The sequence below is a fragment of the Scomber japonicus genome, chromosome 17 (assembly GCF_027409825.1).
Source record: "Scomber japonicus isolate fScoJap1 chromosome 17, fScoJap1.pri, whole genome shotgun sequence".
Taxonomy (NCBI): domain Eukaryota; kingdom Metazoa; phylum Chordata; class Actinopteri; order Scombriformes; family Scombridae; genus Scomber; species Scomber japonicus.
Genome location: NC_070594.1, coordinates 21,006,836 through 21,026,519, shown reverse-complemented (window position 1 = coordinate 21,026,519; position 19,684 = coordinate 21,006,836). Strand labels below are relative to the sequence as shown.

The window sequence follows — 19,684 nt, the reverse complement described above, 5'->3', positions numbered from 1 at the left end:
GGTTTACTGTTCGCCTAACATTAGTTTCCTTTTTGTGACTGATTGAACTTAAAGGTTCCCTGTGGTGGTGTTGACCAGCTTCTTTTTATTTCCCTTTATCAAGTGCAATCACACAGTACAGTCACCTGTTCACAGGCATAAATGTCTTAGTGGGCAGTCCTTGGATTTCAGCATCTTCTCAATGTCCATAAATAGTTCCCATTCTCAAAAAAGGGAATGAATAACAAAGAAATCCACAGGAATTGTTTCACTATCTATTAGATCACAGTTTATAATAATAATAATACTACTACTAATAATAATTGGGCACAATGTAGTCAGGAATACCTCTGTTCTTAATGTTGTTTTCTATGTAGCAAACTATTGGAATTAGTAATGCAAGTAAGAAACAGTGTTTTTAAGAGCGAGTCCAAATAAAAGTCTTAATTATTCTGGTGACACACTCCAGACTCTATAATAAAGTTTTCAGTATTGGATTCAGCAGTGGCATTCATAATGATACATGGTGCAATTATGTGTTACATATACAGTTTGTGTCTGATAAGAGGCCTGAGTGGTCATTTTTAGTCATTTCGTTAGTTGTGTTGGCCTTTGCAATGTTTGATTTAAATGGCAGATACTCATACTCAGACTTGAATTAATCAGCTCATGACCAAGTGTCGGTCCCCATAATTCTGACAGTCCCCACATGTCAGTGGTAACTTCACAATGTACTGAATGAAGTAAATCAAGTTTGATGAATGCATAGGAAGTAAATTGGATGCAGCATGGTTTGCATGCTGTGGATGTGTATTCTGTATTGTGTATTCAGTGTGAGCCTTTGGTTATGGCCCAAATATTTTACATCAGTTTTTTTTTTGTCTTAAATGTAATGTTCCTGTTGATTTACACAGATATTTATCACCTGCCAGGAAGTGATTTTTAATGCTTTTTATCTACAGTTATATTTGACCAGCACTTAAATGGGACAGTATCTAAAGGATGCATTTAGTTTTGGATTTTGCTCTTGGACTGACCAGCCAAGGATTGTTTTTGTCTTCGGTTGTTACTCAGAAAAGCCCACTGCTCTCATTCTGAAATGTCATGTCACCCTGTTATAAAGGGCTTTTTTAAAATGAAGCTGCATGTAACTTTATATGTTTCCGGTTCGACTCTGCAGATGTTCTTCTTCACTAAAACATCTACATTATAATATTTGATTTTAGATTTTATTTTTGTAATGTCACAATATTCAGGACTGTAAATTAACTGTAAGATACACTAACTGATGAATATACAGTAACTGTGTGTATGTATGAAGCGCTATGATGTGGTCAGACTGAGAACTGTTGAGTGTTTTAGTTGTGTTGACAGATTGAGGGGAATTGTATCAAACATTTACAGTGCTTTTCATTTCTAATAAACTGCAAATGAGGCTATTTTGTTGACTTCATCTAATGTATCACTGAACAGCATGTGTGCTTTCTGCTAATATCAACCTTTCATTAACTTGTTATATTACTTGATTAAAGACGAGAAGAATAGATATCTGCAAAACAAACGACATTCCCATTAACCACTGCTGCACTTTGTACTTTAGTTCATTTGTTAGCATTTAGATCAAAGCACCACTGTGTTGAAGTACTGCTTCAACAGAGTTGCTGTCATTATTAATAAAAACACTTAGTGGCAGGCCTTCACTGGATTTTTTTTCCATTAGAAAATGTAATTCCAAGAAGTGCTCATAGTGAGGTCTTTGGATTATCCAGTGACATGGGCACCCATTCAGCATTTTTAATGCAATTTTTCAAGCAGTAAGCACCACAAACAAAATTTCACCTCACTGTATTTGGGCAGAGACAGATACAACAAAGCAGGCCAAGTAAAACCAAAGGTATCTTAATGCCTATACACCACTAGATATTATGAAAAGGTTTTCATTTAACTGTCCTAAAATGAAGGCCTCTGACTCAGAAACAGCTCAGATGTATGCATTACTTTTTTCTAAAGCCACATGTTGTAAACTATATAGATAAGACGTGTGTAAAGTAGATCCTCTGTAAGTGAACTGTAACCGCTTGATAGCATAACACCGACAGCTTTTACATTCTTTATTATTAAAAGTTCTACCAACATAGTAAAATAAGTTATACATCTGGCCATCAAATGACACATTTGCTTTACAGTTGGTTCTAAAGCAACAGCTTTGAGGAAAAGATGGTAATCCTGAAATGCTAAAAGCTAAACCTCCTTTGTTTTCTCTTCTTTTAAAATAATTTCCACAGGAAATGACATTAAAAACATTTCGCTCCTTAAAAATCATTGCTATATATATTTTTTTTTAAAAGATCAACACAAATGAAAATCCTCTGGCATATAATGAATTGTTATTGCACGATAAGCTGTTTAAAAAGTGGCAACCCTCTCAACTCTTGACCATATCAATTTCAGACAGAAGTATTGATGATGCTTTAAATTTAAGGACCATGTTTTTTTTAATAAACATCATTATAGTTTTTATTTTATAACTGAAATATGAAAATAATCATGATGTATGTTTGGACTGGATCTGGTTTGTTAATGTGATGGGTTTGGGATATGGGGGTGTTCAAGTCCTCCACTGTAGCTGGTGGCGTTTTTAAGGCTTGACCGTTCCTGCCCTTGCTGAGTCCTGAGAGGCTTCCTGCTTCAGGGGCCGGTCCTGCCCGGGGCCAGTGTGAGCTCCTGCTGAGTTGTGGAGGGCATCAGGTGGAGCCTGACCATAAGCAACACCATGTCCAGGATGGGGTGGGACACCTGGAGGCAGGTCCATTGGTGCGCTAGGGTGGTCACGCGGTCCCGGGAAGCGCATGTCAGGAGGGATGAGTGGACGTGGTCCCATGGGCCCACGAACACCTGCAGGAAAGAGGACATTTAAAAAAAGGGAAATATATTAGAAATGACATACAAAGATGGTCTCTTCATACAAAGAGACACATTCTTTGTACACTTGTGTACTTTGCTAATAAATGCGACACATTAAACTGCTGATGTGCAGAAAGATAAAACATACTGTGTGGCAGCGGCATTGGCCCGAACTGATGAGGCGGAGGGGGACGGAAGTGTGGAGGCGGTGGACCCCGAGGATCAATGACATGTCCAGGGCCTGGCCTGGGGTGGAATGCATGTCCGTTGGCAGGGCGAGGACCGAACTCTCCTCCCATTGGTCCAGGCAGGGGCATACCTGGGTGACCATTGGCGGGTAGTGGAGGCCCGTGATGAGGAGGTGGTACATTTGGACCATGTGGTCCAGGTGGCAGATGGTACATGCCGGGTCGTGGAGGTCTGTAAGGTCCGGGTGGTGGGAGGCGACCATGGGGTCCAGGAGGGAGCATTGGCTCATGGGGTCCGGGGCCAGGTGAGTCCCTGATGGGAGATGCTAGGAAGGATCCAGGACCCTGAAAAAAAGACAGATAATGATTAAGCGCCGTTTTCTCAAGTGCAGTCACTAGGATTTTGGTTGGTCCTGTAAGTGACTCGAGACGTATTCAAGTTTTAGTCATGCAGTTTAGAGATCCACAAACCACACAATTTACTCCCAGCAAAAAGTGCATTTAGCCAGGGCTTAATCACATGACCAGTAACCACACACCATCATTCTCTGGATGAAGAAAAATCAAACTGCTCACACACATCTGTGACCTTTGACACACATACTTTGCAACAAGACACAAACATTTTCCAAGACACATTTGCTGCAATTCAGTCATGATGAAAAGAGAGCTTCCTTCAGTGCTGTGAGAACAAGTGAAACCACACACACAGCCCAAAACCTTTAGTCAGCCCAGTGAAGCAAAATCATATTATCTTGTCCCAAATCCAGCTTTGTTTAAGAGAGGGTGAGGGTGGAGTGCTTGCATACACCTTCACACCTCGCCTGGACAGACTCTGTACTCACTGCCTCTGGACTCTCAGTGGAGGCCTCAGCCTGACTCTCTGCTTTAATCTGTGGATCTACTGCCTGTGTCTGTTTTAGGGTGAGGAGTAAGGCGTAAGGACATGGACACAAAAGAAATGTGGAAGGTATCTCATAAAAATGACTGAGTATTAGAGTCTGATAAGAAAAAGACTTACAGATCCGTCCATGTTGGCTGGTGATGAGCTCCGGGGGCCCATCATGTCTAAAAAAAAACCACAAACAGCACAACTTTAGAAACAGATCTGAGAGCATCAGATCAGAGCATCTGAACCCTGAGACAACAGAGTGTAGCATCTTACCCATCCCAGGGATGTGTTTGTTGTCAGGGTAACGGCCATGTGGGTCTGATGGAGGTCGTGGACCTGAAGGGAGAAGAAAACAAGATGCTGAATAAATGAATAATAAAAGTCACTCAAAAACACTGTAACACTTTCCTGGAAAGATAACAGGTGTAAGAAAAAGGGAAGAGCAAACCAAATATCACAATGACAAAGACAAGGGATCACTAATCCATGAGGACAGCAATCAGATGAAGGAAGAATTCTGGGTTACTTTAAAGCCCCTGAAAACTCTTTCAAATGAAATACTGTTACAATGTATGATTTAATAACCAACAAGCAAAGATAAAGTTAGAAAAAAACATCCTTCAATATTATTAATTAAGATTAATTATTTCTGCTTAAAGATCGAGTTAATCTGCTTAATAAGAATGTTCCAGATAGAAAATGTGTCGCTCATCGTAAGAAGCTGATGAGCGACACCATGTTTTCAGGGCCTTTAAAAGACACAAGAGGTGAAGCATGTTTCAACAATAACACAATAAAACCTTCCAGAAAATTCCTAAATGATTCAACGCAGCAAAACAAGAGCAAGAAAGAGGGAGTTGAAGGCAGAGGGACCAAGGAGATGTAGGACACACTGGGAAAAAAATAAGAGGAAGAACTGAAGATGAAACAGCTGGAAAGAATAAGAAAAGTCAGGAGTTTGGGAGGAGCAGCACCAGGTTGTAGTGGAGGGACGATGAGGCGAGAATCAAAGTAGGTGAAGTAATCCACTGGGACTCACCATACGGGTCAATTCTTCGCCCTACTGGGGCAGAGGGTGGGCGCCTGGGACCCTCTATCATTAATGGAGGGGAGGGGGCTCCTCCACTCACAGGAGAGGGCCCATACGAATCACCTGTCAGGATCAAACCAGTCATTTTTTAAGAAAAAGGAAAAGAAACACAATAGTCGGTATAATGAAGAGGTCCTCATCCAATGCTCTCCTCTGAGAAGGTGAAGTACATCGAAAAGAAAAACCACAACATTTATCTGCTCACTGACATGTAACAGAAAGAAAGAAAAAATAAATGCAGGATTTTTATTGGAAAACAGCCTCGTCTGCTCAAAGCTCTGAGCAATGAGAACCATCCAAATAATAAGTTAGCAACAGAGAAGGTGTGTGGTCTACTAACCTTGGCGAGGACCTGCAGGCTGTCCAGAGTTCGGTCTGAAGAGAGGAGCGCGGCGCTCGTTTAGCTGGGAGGTGAGTACAGCCAGTCTGTAGGGACAGACGGAAAGAATGATTATTTTCAGTGATTAATCTGCCGAAGATTTTCTCAATTTATCATTTTGACATGTTAGAAATTAGTGAAATATGCCCCGAACAATTTTCTACCACAAGGTGATATTCAATAGCTCCAACAGCAAAACCCAAAAGAGATTCAGTTTGTGATGTACTGTTCCAACTATTTTCAATCATCTTGCCATCACTTACTTCTCACGGAGCTTGGATGATTCAAGTTTCTCTTGACTCAGAGCTCGCTCTGCATTACGAGCATTCACCTGGAGACAAACATATAGAAATAGTATCTTAATGCCGCCACATATAATACTAACTACATACATTTATGAATAAATCCGGACACTTTGTGCAACATACCCAGTTTGAGTGAGTTTTGTTTTCCTGTTCTTTTATCTAAGAGAAAAAAAAAAAGAAATGAAGTCAGGGGCCAGTTAAGATTTCTCTCTGTTCGCTCAATAAAAACGTAAAGCTTAACTAGAGTCTACCTGTTCTTTATAGACTTCCTCAGTCTTCTTCATTTGCTCCTCCATTTCATTGATGCGATGCCTTAAGAGTTTAACCTGCTCTTCGGCCTCCACGGCTTTTCCTCCCACCTCTGACAACATGCTCTCTTTGCTGCGACGCTCCAGCTCCTCCTTGGTTAATCTCCTGTGAAACCACAGAGACACACTCCTTTCAGTAACAGCAGAACAGGGTTCACACCCATAGTCTCTATTTAACATTGGACTGGATTTAACAATAAAGCTTTATTCCACACAGCATCATTACATCAAGAAAACACATACTTATACAAAATACTTCCAATACTGCTCCAACTTTGATAAAAAAAATCATTTTGAACTATATACAAGTTCAGACATGCTGAGAAACTGTGGCAAAATTTTTTTGAGTGACTAAAAATAAAGGGATGAGTATTTGCTGGAAACGTCACTTACTGCTGCAAAGCATTCTCCTTTTGTTGGTACATTTCAATCATGATTTCATTTTTCTGCTGGAGGATCTGGAACTGGTTTTCAAGGTGGCTCTTCTCGCTTTTCATGGTTGCAATCGCATGTTCAAGCTCCTGGTGTTGCTCTGTTGCAAAACAAGATATTTGATATAATTAACTGACACTGGATTGTGCAATTTGGCAACAAAAGTTACCTTTTTTTTATGATCAACATACCTTCAAGTGCCTTTCTACTCTTTTCTTCATTCAGCAGTTTGGTCATGAAGCGATCACGCTCTTCTTCAACTACGGTGAGTGTGGTCTGGACCTGAGAGGAAATGTAAATTACAAATCTTTTTAGAACTATAAATTCCTGGAGGCACAAATCTGTCTTCCAGGCATCATTATAGTGCGTTTTAAATCGTTATTTTGTCGTCTTACCCGTGAAACGTCCATCATCTGTTTGATCCTGTTCTTTATGGCAGTCTTCTTATCTGTAAAAGACCATTAAACATGTTGAATTAAGATTCAACACAACATAACTTTAAACTGACTTATTTCTGGCATTGCTGCACGTGTGAGGGAACTGAGGTCATAACTCAATGTCGATGCACCACAACATAATAACTGTGGTGCATGGTTGATTAGTTTGAATTTAATTTCTTCTTTCAGAAGATATGATTAATTACATAATTAGCCAAATGTCCCATACCGTAATTTCCAGACTATTAAGCGCACCTAAATATAAGCCACACTCACTGAATTTTTAAAAAATATATTTATTTTGAACATAAATGCGCTGCACATGTCTATAAGCCCCGCAGGTGCCTACATTGAAACAAAGGAACTTTACACAGGCTTTAAAGCGATGGTTCGGCGTAATTTCGACCTAGCGGAGTTAGAGCCATCAGCCGAATGGCTTAGTACAGGCGCTAATGGGACCACCAGTGTATCTCGTAAATGACCCCACTAATAATGCCTGGATTGTTAGCAAACTTCTACAGTAGTACAAATAAGGTCTTTACTCGTAAATCGATACATTGAAAAGTTTGTAAGTACACCAGGAGTTTATTAAAATAAACACCTGATGGCTTTTACTCTGCTGCTACTGCTAAAGTTGTACACATCGTTGAAATATCGTGTGATCACTGAAATACTGTGTGGTCGATGATATTTCGACAATGTTTACAATTTTAGCAGTCCATAAAAATCCATAAATTAGCCGCGTCATTGTTTAAGCCGCGAGGTTCAAAGCATGGGAACAAAGTAGCGGCTTATAGTCCACCTGCGCGCCCAGCAGAGTAAGACTTACCAGCTGCTACTTCACCATTGACCTTGCTGTCGCCTTTTTGTAAATCACAAGCGTCGAGGTCTGACAGAAGTTCCGACAGCACCTGCCAGAAGACATTGTCGTGTGCCATCAGTCAGTCAATCATATGATACAAGACTTTTTTTTTTTTTATCATCTGCTGATAAATAATAAAAATCATGACACAAATACAACAAAAGACTGACCTCCACGTTGTGATCTTTGAGCACCACTGAGTCCTCCAGCTCTTTCTGAGACTTTTGATAGACTTTAATCTGTTCACTCAGCTCCTTGTGTTTGTCCTCCCAGGTCTTAATAGTACTCTTAAGCTGTAATAATAGGAAAGGTCAGAAAAGTGCCTAAAAAACTTCTGATAAATTGTTATAAAATACAACATGCACAGATATCAGACCTCTGTTAACAAACTTCAGTAACCAAACTATCAAATAAGTCTACATATTGTCTTACTGTTTTGTTTTCTTCTTTCAGTGTTGCGTAGTCTTTCTCAAGACTTTTGTGCTGAACATTTCGTGCATCTTCACGAATCTTGGACTCATCCAAGAGAACAGTAGTCTGTGGCAAAAACATACAGTTTATTAGATACACTGAAACCAAAAGCTTCATATATTCTCTCAGAGTCTTTCCACATTCAAAATATTGTGCCAATGTGAAAGTGTTTATACCTTGGAGAGCGCTTCCTGAATCTTTTTCCTGCTGAGCTGCAGCTTCTCGTTTGACTTCTCCAATTTCTCAATCTGTTAAAGAAATTGTGTAACATCGTCATGAATTTGAGAAGATCGTCGAAGTCGACTGGCATGAAGGAATAAACAGTTTTTAAAATTACCCGAGTTTCATTTTGTAGAGCGTTTTCCCGCTCTTCTTTGAGCAGTTTTGCATATGTGTCCTTTTCTTCAGTCATTTGTTCATTCCGTGTTTCAGCTTTCAAAACTTTACTCTGCAAAAAGAAGTGGAGAAACTTGACTGACAGTCTTAAATAAGAATTATTTTTACACTAAATTAATTGTCCATTTAAATGTAGAATAAACATTCAAATAACTGACTTTTCCCATTGTTAAAAGCCATTTTCAAATAAAACACTTACAGTATATAAAATACATAACTAAATATAAAATAAATGTAGTATGCAGTAAATAAAGTTTTAATCATAAGGAAAAAATCCTAGATCTTACCTCCAGGTCTTGTAACCTTTTCTTTGTAGAACTAACGGTTACCTCGGATTGTTTTTGATTTTCTTTCAGTTTTTCAGTCTTAAAAAGGGAAGGGGAAAAAACAATAGAGAAAGTTGCAGAAATTAAAAAAACATATACTTTATATACTCCAATTGATGTTTGTGGAATATCATTCATTCTTTACCTGTTTCTGGAGTTCAGCCATTTTGGTGAGAGCATCACTCTTCTCTTTTTTGAGCGCTTCCATTTGCTCTATGAGCCTTTTTTCATCCACTTAATAGAAAAGTACAACAAACAATTAGAGAGGTTTAAAAGATTGTTAGTTTTTATATGTAATATGACAAAATAAGTGAAAACTTACCAAGGTACTCCCTCTTCTTTACCTGAAAAGGTTAAAAAAAAAGAGGAAACATCAGTTTCATGTCTAATCAACACAGGTTAACTGATGCAGCACAATCAGCAAGTTCATATAATAATGTAGCTCTCTCATGTCAGGAGTACATAAACATTTTTCTAACAGTGATCCAGTAAGGGAAAGATCATAATTAATTATGTTTATCTAACATATGTTAAATCCAGGGAGAAAAATTAGGTACAAAGACATTTTAATGCAGTGTATATATTCAGAGTTAAAAACTAATTCTAGCAACCTAAACAATCTAACCTAACACAAATCATATCAGCATAATGTTTCTTTATATTATCAAATCACATCCTCAAGTGTTGCCACATCATTTGAGCTGAGATGAAAGCAGCAATATCATAAGACTTACAGCCAACACGGTCCTCCAGAAGAAGAGGGTGAAGGTCACTACTCCCACAAAAGCAGTGATGACAACAGCTTGCCAAGGACAGCCAAACAAGGTTTCCCCTGGCCTCCACTCTTCTGGCAGTAGTGAAATCATCTGAAGACACATAAAAACAACCATGCTGTTTAGTGATATGATCAGGAGGAATAGGAAGAAACTGGTTAGTTGAATATGCTTCTTGAAAATACGAGTCCTATGATAAGCCATGTAATAAATGCAAGGGAAAATACTCTTGCTACCATGATTGCATTTTGAATGTGAATAATATTGTGAAACGATCAGAGACAGGAAGCAAGAACAAATGTGTTGCATATAGTGACAGACTGCGGCAAACCTAGAGTAAGCCTGCAAAACTTTTCTTGTTTACACTCTTTGATTGATATACTCAAAATCTGAGGTACACTAAAGAAATCATACCCATGAGTGATTAGAACAAAAGTAATCAAGATATCAAAGCATTAGAATACAATAATACAATCAACTACTGAAGAACAAAGCAGAGTCTTAACTACATGTGTTGAAACCTCAGTTAACCTCCAACAAACACAAGAGCAGCTCAGGGCACAAACGGGCAGAAGTTGCACTGCCATATTTCAACACACTACAACACACACTAACAAAGTGCAAATCAGGCTGGCTTTATTTATGTTCAAACATTGATAAAATAATGGTTGGTTGCTACAAACTGGGCAGAAGTAGTAGTGAATTTTATCAATAGGGAAAATGCATGCGGTCACACAAAGTGGAGCTCTGCATATCACCCAATCGCAAAGAAACCTTTGAACTGAGTATGTGGCAGTCCAGAGAGAACAACCACACACTCTGTGGCTCTAATGAAAAGCAGGGATTATATTCAAATCAACAATAAATCACATCGCCAAAGGCTTAAGGCTAATAATCCAGTATGTTCTCTTCTTCTTCTCCAGTCAGTTGCATATTAAAAGTCTACTTTTACCTGACATACTATATTTGGGACATTCAATCTGTATTGTACACAGCAAAGACAACTAACAAAATACACAGATCATCTCCATGTGATACCAGATACAAGTTTGATGAGTAAAATTCAGGGGTAGTGGAGGTTTATCAGCCATATGCTTATTAACACGTCAGCAGGTAATGACAGTTTAATGAACCCTTGACACAACGGTCACACACTGACTCAGGTTTTCACTTACATGTTGCAGCTCCTTTAGAAAAAACAGGTAAACATGCTCCGGTTCCGTTACAGGTCGGGTTAATGTGTCCCCCTCCATGCCTGTCTTTAACGCTGGATTAAAAACAAGAGCGGAACTAGCCACAGTGCTAGTTTGACAGATGTTAGCTTGCTACGTTAGCTTCCCTCAATGTAAACTGCGCGGTTATACTAGCAGCTAGTTTTAAAAGCATACGCATCTGAAAAATAAACACGTCGATACAAACGCGGACAACGTTAGACAGTCAGGAAAAAAGGTTGTAAATTGGATTTGGCAGCGACGTTGTAGGATAGCTAACGATTATTTAACAGTACGGATGAGTCGTCAGACCTCATTCGCTGTCAAAAGGCAGAGCTGGAGGTTCACCGCGGATACCGGCTTTTAGTACAAAAAATAAAGATAAGTAAGACTTTGGCGGCATTTACAGTATCGTTATCATACGGCTTTTATCTGTTTTTCCATGCCAAAATAGCGCCCGGCGGTCGTGCTAGCAGCCAGCTCAGCACCGGCTGTGTTGAACTTCAGCCCGCAGATCCACAATCAACAACAACGGGGGAGGGCCGTGCGACGTTCAGGGGAAATCGGTTATTCGAGTTTTCCCAGATATTGAGCACCCAATACGAAACCTGGATCTGCGTGCTAACGACACTATGCGAGTGCAGGACGATGCCAAGTGTTCAAAACGATGTAATGAGACCAAAACTAGAGGCCTGTGAGACTTCCGCTGTTAATATAAGCATATCTGAGGCCTGCAGTTCATCATCTGTTTCACTAAGAAAATAATATTGTAAACATAAGACCAAAACAGAGCATATATCAGAGTTTTTGCACTGGGAATTCATTTCCTGGAGATTTACCCTGACTATCACCACTACTTGCCTATTCCTAACCTGGAACTCAGAAATTACATTTTGTATCATTAGGACTGGGCTTTATTCCCCATAAGGTCCCAAAGAAGTAACAAAAACACACACACACACACGCGCACACACACACACACACACACACAGTTGGCTGGTTTGTATGCTGGGTTATCATGACCCAGATAAAGAGTAAGATATTATAAAACACACAATTAGGCCCCTTATTTTCCTTGCCTCCTTCAAATAAACTTTTTGTTTTTGTTTGTTCTTTTGTCAGCTGGTTGCTGCAACAATAGGAACACAGCGCACACAGGCTGAGTGGGTGGTGACAGACTCATGATGTGTAATAATGCTCATCTACTTAAGATTAGTATCCTATTATTGTGGGAATGACAGGGAGCAATGAGGAAAGATGCAGTGTAGAGAGACTCTACCATTAGTGCATACATAGCGTGTGAAGATGTATAATTATTCAGCTTTTTTTCTTTTTGCCAAGTCATATTGTTTCCTCATGGCCTGGCAGCAGCATATGTTCTGTAGCTCAGTAAGTGTCCACAGCCTCGTGGTTGGGAACCACTGATGTTTAAAGTCACATATTAAGAGAGTCAGTGTTCACAAAAATGTATTGTTTTTCAAGGTTTTTGATTTTATGGACTAAAACGTGTTGCAGACTAAACTAGTGTTTACTATAGATTACAATTCGTAGACTTACCACAACAGTCCACTCTACGACTCTGGTCTTGATCATTGAAACGGTGCAGCCCATGTACACAATTCCAACTGAGAATAATCCCACTTCCTCTTCATGAAGTTCAGACACCGGTTCCTTGGAGTCCAAAGATTCTGGAGGAACAAAGTTTAGCCGATTACACAAAGTTTTACACTGAAATCCAGTTTGTTCATGCACCAGAAACCACTGAATTAACCTGTATATATGAAAAACAAACCTTAAACCAGAAAAACAAGATCAAAATATACTATATTTTTTCATAGTACAAGTGCAGTGTCCTCAAAACATTTTCTGGTCATTCCACAAATAGCAAGGATTTCTGCATAAAAACTGTTTAAAACTGAGATAAATACCTACACAATGGAAGCTAATAGAGTAGCTCACTTCTAAGTTAAAGAGCATTGTTAAAATGCAAAGGAAATATCATTTTATAGACACAAATGATTGCCTGGACATAAAAAGAAAACTGATTAATCATTCATGTCATCTAGATTACCAACCTGAGGGAGACTGCTCCATCACGACACCAAGGCCCATGTCTAAGGGTTTTTCCAGAACGGCTTGAGGAACCTTTTGCAGTTCTTCTGAGGCAGTGAAGCTTGGCTGATTGTCTTTGTTTTTATTGAAGTGTCCACCATCCTCCTCCACACTAACATCCGATCCGGTGTGCACTTCCTCCAAAAGGACTGGCTCCTCTTCAACCTTTGCTTGCTTTTCCTCAAGATCTGTGACTGTGAGGTTGTCATCAGTTTCCGTCTCAGGGATGACAACTTTTTCCTCTTCAACTGTGTTGGGCACGTCTTCTTTGACATTTAATTCATGTTCATCTGCAATGAAATGATTGAAAAAAGCAATAAGACGTTACTCTGGGAAGGGATTTCTCAGGTATGTTTACACATTTCTAGGCAAAGAGGAATTTGTTCCTGGTAAACTTCCATTTATCTGTGTGTGAGGGGTGTGCTGGTATACAATCAAACATAATTGATCTCATGATGGCAGGTGTGGTCTATCATTTCGTCATCAGACTAGTATTTGCTAAGTAGGAGGTGACTCTCTTTACTTTAAACGTGTTATCTGTGATTGGGCTGTACACTGCATGCCATTTACTGGTTCCAATACTGAAGCACTATGCTGATACTGATTCTCGATCGGACACCCAAGCTTTCTTTTTCCTAAATTTAAAATCTTAAACTCACTGTGTTTAATTAATCAGAATTATATTTATTTTGGGTAAAATGAGCTCAGTGGTTGTTGTGGCGCTGAAAAGTGAGTTAGCAGCCCAACTCACTTCTCAATTCATGTAAATAACAGAAACACAGCATTTTATGACAACATTAACGGCTGGTATAGCCCAGTATGGATCTGGCAGATTTTATCTATGCATCTCTTAAGATATCTTCAAATAAAGATTTTCTATTTGGTAATTGCAGACTTGGAAGAAAAAAACGGGGGTCATTAAATGTGTTAATTAGACCATTTAAATTTTGTGTGCAGATGAGATGTCATCTTAAGTTCACTAAGGACACAGCAGGATGAAATACCTCAAGCAGCATGCTAATTACCAAACTCAGAGTCCACTTATTAAGTTCGCAGTGTGCACAAAGCCTGAAAAAATGTTGACTACAGCTGCATCGATTACATCAACCTACTAGGACAATATTTATGTATATTTATTTCTATCCTCTGGCAGCACAGCCTAGTAATAAATATGGACTTTTTCATTTTTAACAGTGACTGCAATTCACTGTTTGCAGGAGAAATTTAAGTATCAAATTTGATCACTGGAGAAATGTTCTGTTGTCAGGCCCATGTGTGAACTGCAATCCCTTTTAGCTGGATGAAAACACTCTCGATGTACCCTGGTAACAAGATACTGGTCTGAACAGGGCCTGAGAGCACAGCTAACAGCTGCATATCTGCCTTGCTGCAGTATCAAATTCTGTATATTTTTCATCAGTCAGTCATAAGCTGATGCAATATACAGTTTCCGTCTGTGAAAGACTCACATCAGTGGTTAAAAAATGTTGGCATTGACTCACAGTCTGCCTCTACAGAAAACATCAAACATTTGTGTGAGAATCAAATTTGTGTGAGATGGCCCCCAACACAGGAATAAAAACCTACCTTGGACTGGTACTTTCTCTACTGCCATAGGTGTGCTATCACTGGCTGTTGAATACTTCTGTCGTAGGCTGAATGACAGCTCCTGAAAGTCGTCCAATATTTCAGTTTCCTCGTCCAAACTGCTTGTGCCCGTTTGGTTTTCATCATCGTGTCTTGTATCACGGTTATCCAGCATCTTCTCAATCTCATCCAGGATAGCGTTCTCTGAGGATTCCAGGATACTCTCGAGTGCATTCTCGATGTCTTGTGTAGTGCCCGGTTGTGAAAGACGAGTAGCCTGTAACTCTGTGTCCAGGATGGTGAACATGGCCTCCACTTTGTAGAGATTCTTGAGACCCAGAATCTTGTGGAAGCGCACCATGTTCTCCTCTGTGAAGTGGTCACGCAGCAGAGTCAGTCTCATTATGCTATCACTGTATTCTGGCTCTGGCTCTGGCTCTGGCTCGGTGTGCACAACTGCTTCTGGTGAGGGTTCATCAGCATCTGCATCTGCATCATCATCTGATTGCGAAAAAGAAAGTGCATTTTCATCTTCAAGTAATTCTTTTTCTTCGTGCATCTCCTCATCTACCTCGGCGTATTTCTCGTCTTCCATCTCCTCATCTACCTCGGCGTATTTCTCGTCTTCCATCTCCTCATCTACCTCGGCGTATTTCTCGTCTTCCATCTCCTCTGTAGGTAGTTCCTTGTGAATCTTTGGTTCCTCAACAGATAGTTCTGGTTGACTGTCATTACTTTCTAAATCTGTGATAGAACGGTCACGATATTGATGTTCAAGGCTGTCATTTGCTTTCTTCTCGTCATCGTCATCTCTAATATCTAAATCAGTAGACGGATCCTGATGTGTTTCGGTCTTGTTAATGGCTAATTCTTGATCTATCACTGTTTTGTTTTCGTCTAAGTCCACTGTATGCTCAATTGCAATGCTACTGTCCTGGATGTTTTCATTTTCATCGCTGACCTCTGAATCTTCTGTGACCTCTCCCTCATCTTGATCCTCAACGGGTTCATCTGTTGTTTTGATATCTGATTTTTGAGCGTAAGAGTCGTCCTGTGATATTGGATCACTTGCTTCTGTTTGATGGTGTATCGGCTTATCAGTGGGTTTCAGTGTTTCATCCTGAGGTTCCTTGTGTTTGAATGCTACTATGTCACTATCATTGTCACGATCAAACAAGAGTTTCTTAGAATCGAGTGTTTTCTTACTATCTGTAGACATTGAATTCGGAGGATCTTCAAGAACTGGATCTATTTTTTCTGGCTCTACTATGTCACTATCATTGTCACGATCAAACAAGAGTTTCTTCGAATCGAGTGTTTTCTTACTATCTGTAGACATTGAATTAGGAGGGTCTTCAAGAACTGGATCTATTTTTTCTGGCTCTTTTGGTAACCCTGGTGTTAGTGGTTTTACGTCAAGACTTAGAGGGGATTTTGAAGCAGCTTCCTCCTCATCTTCATCATCATCTTCGTCTTCCTCTGAACTCAAATCTTCAGCTGTCCTCTCCCCACCAGTCACAACGGAAAAAACTGCATCTCCAAGTGACGTCCACATGTTCTTTTCCTCTGCAGTTTTTGGTTTATCGTCTTGTGTCGTAGGACGAACTTTCTGATCTTTGAGGGAATCGGATGCTGGATTTTCGGCTCCTTGTTCAAAGAAAGGCAGCAGTGGAGTTTCTCTTATAACATCAGTGTCATCTTCAGGATGATCTTTTACATTTTCGCTTTCCTCCTCTTCCTCATATGGGGTGACGTTCCTGGTGGTTTCCTCATCAGTGGTGACAGCATCAAAAGTTGTTCCGAAGGTCGTTTTTAACTTAGGGATTTGCATTCCTTCAGAAATTGACACTGGCTCATTTTTTGAAACAAACTCATCTTTGGGCAGAGATTCTGCCTCATGTTTTGTGAGTGTATCTTTGGTTTCACTCTTCTTTATAGCGACAGTTTCAAGAACAGAGTCGGCTGTTGGTTTTTGCTCATTCCCTTTGTCTTCTGCAGCCCTCTCAGTACTGTCAGGTGTAGCTGCCACATCAGGCTCTACTTCTTTTGTAGAAGGTGATTCATTTGCCACATCAGGTTGAGGCAAAGAGGCACTTTGCTTGTCTGGGACTTTGTCAAGATCCTCAGAGTTATCATAAGGCTCAATTAATTTTTCACTGTCTGTTGCCTCTTCATCTGATGGCTTTGTTTCATTTTGAGTGCCTTCTGCTTCTTGGATTTGTTCAGATGTTCCCTCATTTTCACTGTCACTCTCCTCTGCCATGGAGCCCAACAGTGAATCTACATCATAGTTGTCAAACCTATCAAATCCAGTGTCAAAACAAACAAAATCCGTTTCCTGAAATAAAGTGAGAAAAAGAAAAAAAAAATCACAAAAATATACATGCCCTATTTGGTGCATAGAAACTGAGTGATTAAGAAATTGCATTGCAGATCAATGATCTGTGACTAATTTTCATACCTCTGCTGGAATTTCATGTTCTTTGTCTGTATAAACATGGTTGACTGCAAGAAGGTCCTTTGGGAAATAGCCAAATTGATTTCCAACCTATTGACAAATACAAGAAAAAAGAAAAAAAAAAGATAATTATAGCTCACACAGGCCATAGTAGATCCGGTACTGGTTAAACATTAACCCAAGTATACTTACACTTCCAGCCCACATGTCAGCCCTTCTGCCTGAAAGTTTGTAGTATACATAGACAGTTTCTGAAGTCTTGAATGACAAGAACCGACAGTCTGGTCCTTTGAAATCTGTCACTGCTTTTCCCCGACATAAGAGCACTGTGAAAGCAAATGTGAAGAATTGTTTTTAAGAAGGTAAACTGTGTTCAGTTTGTAGTTTGCATGAAATGCTCATTTCATGAATGACACAGGCAAACTGCCTTCTTGTTTGCTGATGACAAGGATGTTTTTAAAGCACGCAGACAGTAACAAAATGTCATTTTTCTAGGGTTACAAAACATGCAAAACTGATGCAACTAATGAAGATGACAAAAAAGAAAAACTGTATCTGCACTTGTATCTGTCTTGCAAGGCATGCCACTGTAAAACCAAAAATGTTTTTTCGTCTTGCTTAAAATATTTGACTCATTTTCCCCAATAAGCTAGAACAGTAAGATCAAATAAACCATTCTACTTTTGTTTACAATTTTATTCTCTGACTGACTGTTTTTAAGAGATGTTATGTCGTAGTTTTAATTATTTCTTATCACCTGCATCAGCCTGTTGGGTTGACTTTGGTGACACAGTTTGTTTATAACTTAAACTACAACAGCTCCCCAGGCTTGACATGAGTTTGTTCAAATCCAGCAATGCAAACTGAGAAGACAACCTTAATTTAAAACTCCTTTAAATTCTCATTATCAGTTCAAATACTTTTCTAAACTAGTCATCTCATATGTTTAGCTAATGTTAATCGAGTAACGCTAGCTGTAAGAAAAATGTACTTAACGGCCAGAGTTAGTGCTAATATGGCTCAACAATAGAGCAACCGAGGCATCTGCTAGCTCATGTTACCTATTGTTTGTTCAGGTACAAACAGAGCCTTTTCCCCCAAACTGACCGGCCGGTGGCTAATTAGCTGCTAACATTAGCTTCCGTGACTCGTCCGGAGAGGCCCGGAGCTGCCAGGCAACCGGCCGACACAAGCTGCGTCTGAACGTATAACCCTCCCGAGCTAATGACCGGTGTCATTACACACCTAAACCCCGTCGGAAACAACGGCAAATGGTTATCTGGGTTGCAAATATCGACTGCCAACAGGTCAGGAGATAAGGCGCAGTTTATGGCTAGCTGTGTGGGATGTAGGGAAGAAGCATCCTTGCAGTCCTAATGACCTCGTATATTTACAAGCCTACAAACTTACTGCTGCACTCCTCATCGGCGCATCTTTTAAAGTCGGAGAACCGCTTTTCCAAGGCTGCAGTTGAAATAAAATTAAATAAAAGTAATAAAAAGCCTTTTCGGTAAAAGTGTTTTGCTGCCATGCTGGCAGTTTTGTTGCCTGGCTTGATTTCGCAGCCGGAGCATAAGCACTGGGTTGAAGGAGCCGACACGTCAGCACATCAGATCCGGCTGGGTGGAGGCTTGGATCGCTTTTCACAGAGTACAGTCAGGATATGGCTGCTTCAGGTGACCGTCTGTAGCAAACACACTGACAGAGGTGGAAAAGTAACTATTTATTCAAGCACTGTACACAATTGCAATTTGGAGGTACTTGTACTTTATTCGAGTATTTCCATTTGGCGCTACTTTATACATCCACTCCTCTACACCTCAGAGGGAAATATTGTACTTTCTAGTCCACTACATTTATCAGAACGCTTGTTACTTTCCAGATGAAGACTTGACACAATGGATAATATAACAATTATTTATAATGCAACACATTGTTAAAGGTGAAACAGTGATTTCCAACCTTTTTGGCTTTTGACGTCTTACCCCCGACTCCAAGGTTGGGAATTACATGGCTTAGCAGTAAGTAGTTGACACTAGCCCCACCCCCAGCAGCTACAATAGTAACATGCTGCTTACACACTGATGCTTCAGTATTAGTAATCTAATGATGTCACATATAATGATATATCAGTCAGAGGGACCAAACCACCACTTTTATTGCAACACTTTACGTACATTTTGCTGCTAATACTGCATTTATGTAGGATTTTCAAGCAGGAGAAGCTTAAGTAGAGGATCTGAGTGGGGGAGGTTGGGGATGGTTGCAACAAGTCTTATTCCTCCAATCGGAAACATGCTAGGCTGGGGATGACACTTATACTACACATGTTTACTTAGATATTCCCTCAGCCAAGAAACAGTAAGAAGGAAGGGTCAAGGCTCTGCTTGAAGCCAGACTTTGCTGCCAGTTCTATGAAAGCCTATGGGAGATGCATGGAGAAGCATACTAAAACCCAACATATGTATGTCGTCTGACCTTTGATGATGAAATACCTCTACCAAATTAAAGACCACACTTCAGAGAATACTGACTGACTTTTCCAAATGTGCACAGTTGTTTGTGATCTCCAAA

At 39.8% G+C, this 19,684-nt stretch overlaps 1 protein-coding gene across 1 annotated transcript; it reads right to left on the bottom strand.

Moving 5' to 3' along the window:
* Nucleotides 1–1,751: 1,751 nt before the first annotated feature.
* On the bottom strand, nt 1,752–18,751 carry mia3 (MIA SH3 domain ER export factor 3). Its single transcript, XM_053336783.1, has 28 exons — nt 18,521–18,751; nt 17,303–17,436; nt 17,114–17,200; nt 15,296–16,990; nt 14,653–15,223; nt 13,029–13,355; nt 12,511–12,641; nt 9,704–9,835; nt 9,292–9,313; nt 9,115–9,203; nt 8,931–9,008; nt 8,585–8,695; nt 8,424–8,495; nt 8,209–8,313; nt 7,947–8,069; nt 7,744–7,825; nt 6,873–6,925; nt 6,669–6,759; nt 6,439–6,577; nt 5,989–6,151; nt 5,861–5,896; nt 5,696–5,763; nt 5,394–5,479; nt 5,003–5,116; nt 4,237–4,299; nt 4,093–4,139; nt 3,032–3,416; nt 1,752–2,874 (listed from the first exon to the last, which is right to left on the bottom strand). Exons 1-28 carry the CDS (start codon nt 18,639–18,641, stop codon nt 2,618–2,620), a joined length of 5,382 nt encoding a protein of 1,793 aa, XP_053192758.1. The 5' UTR covers nt 18,642–18,751; the 3' UTR covers nt 1,752–2,617.
* Nucleotides 18,752–19,684: the final 933 nt, after the last annotated feature.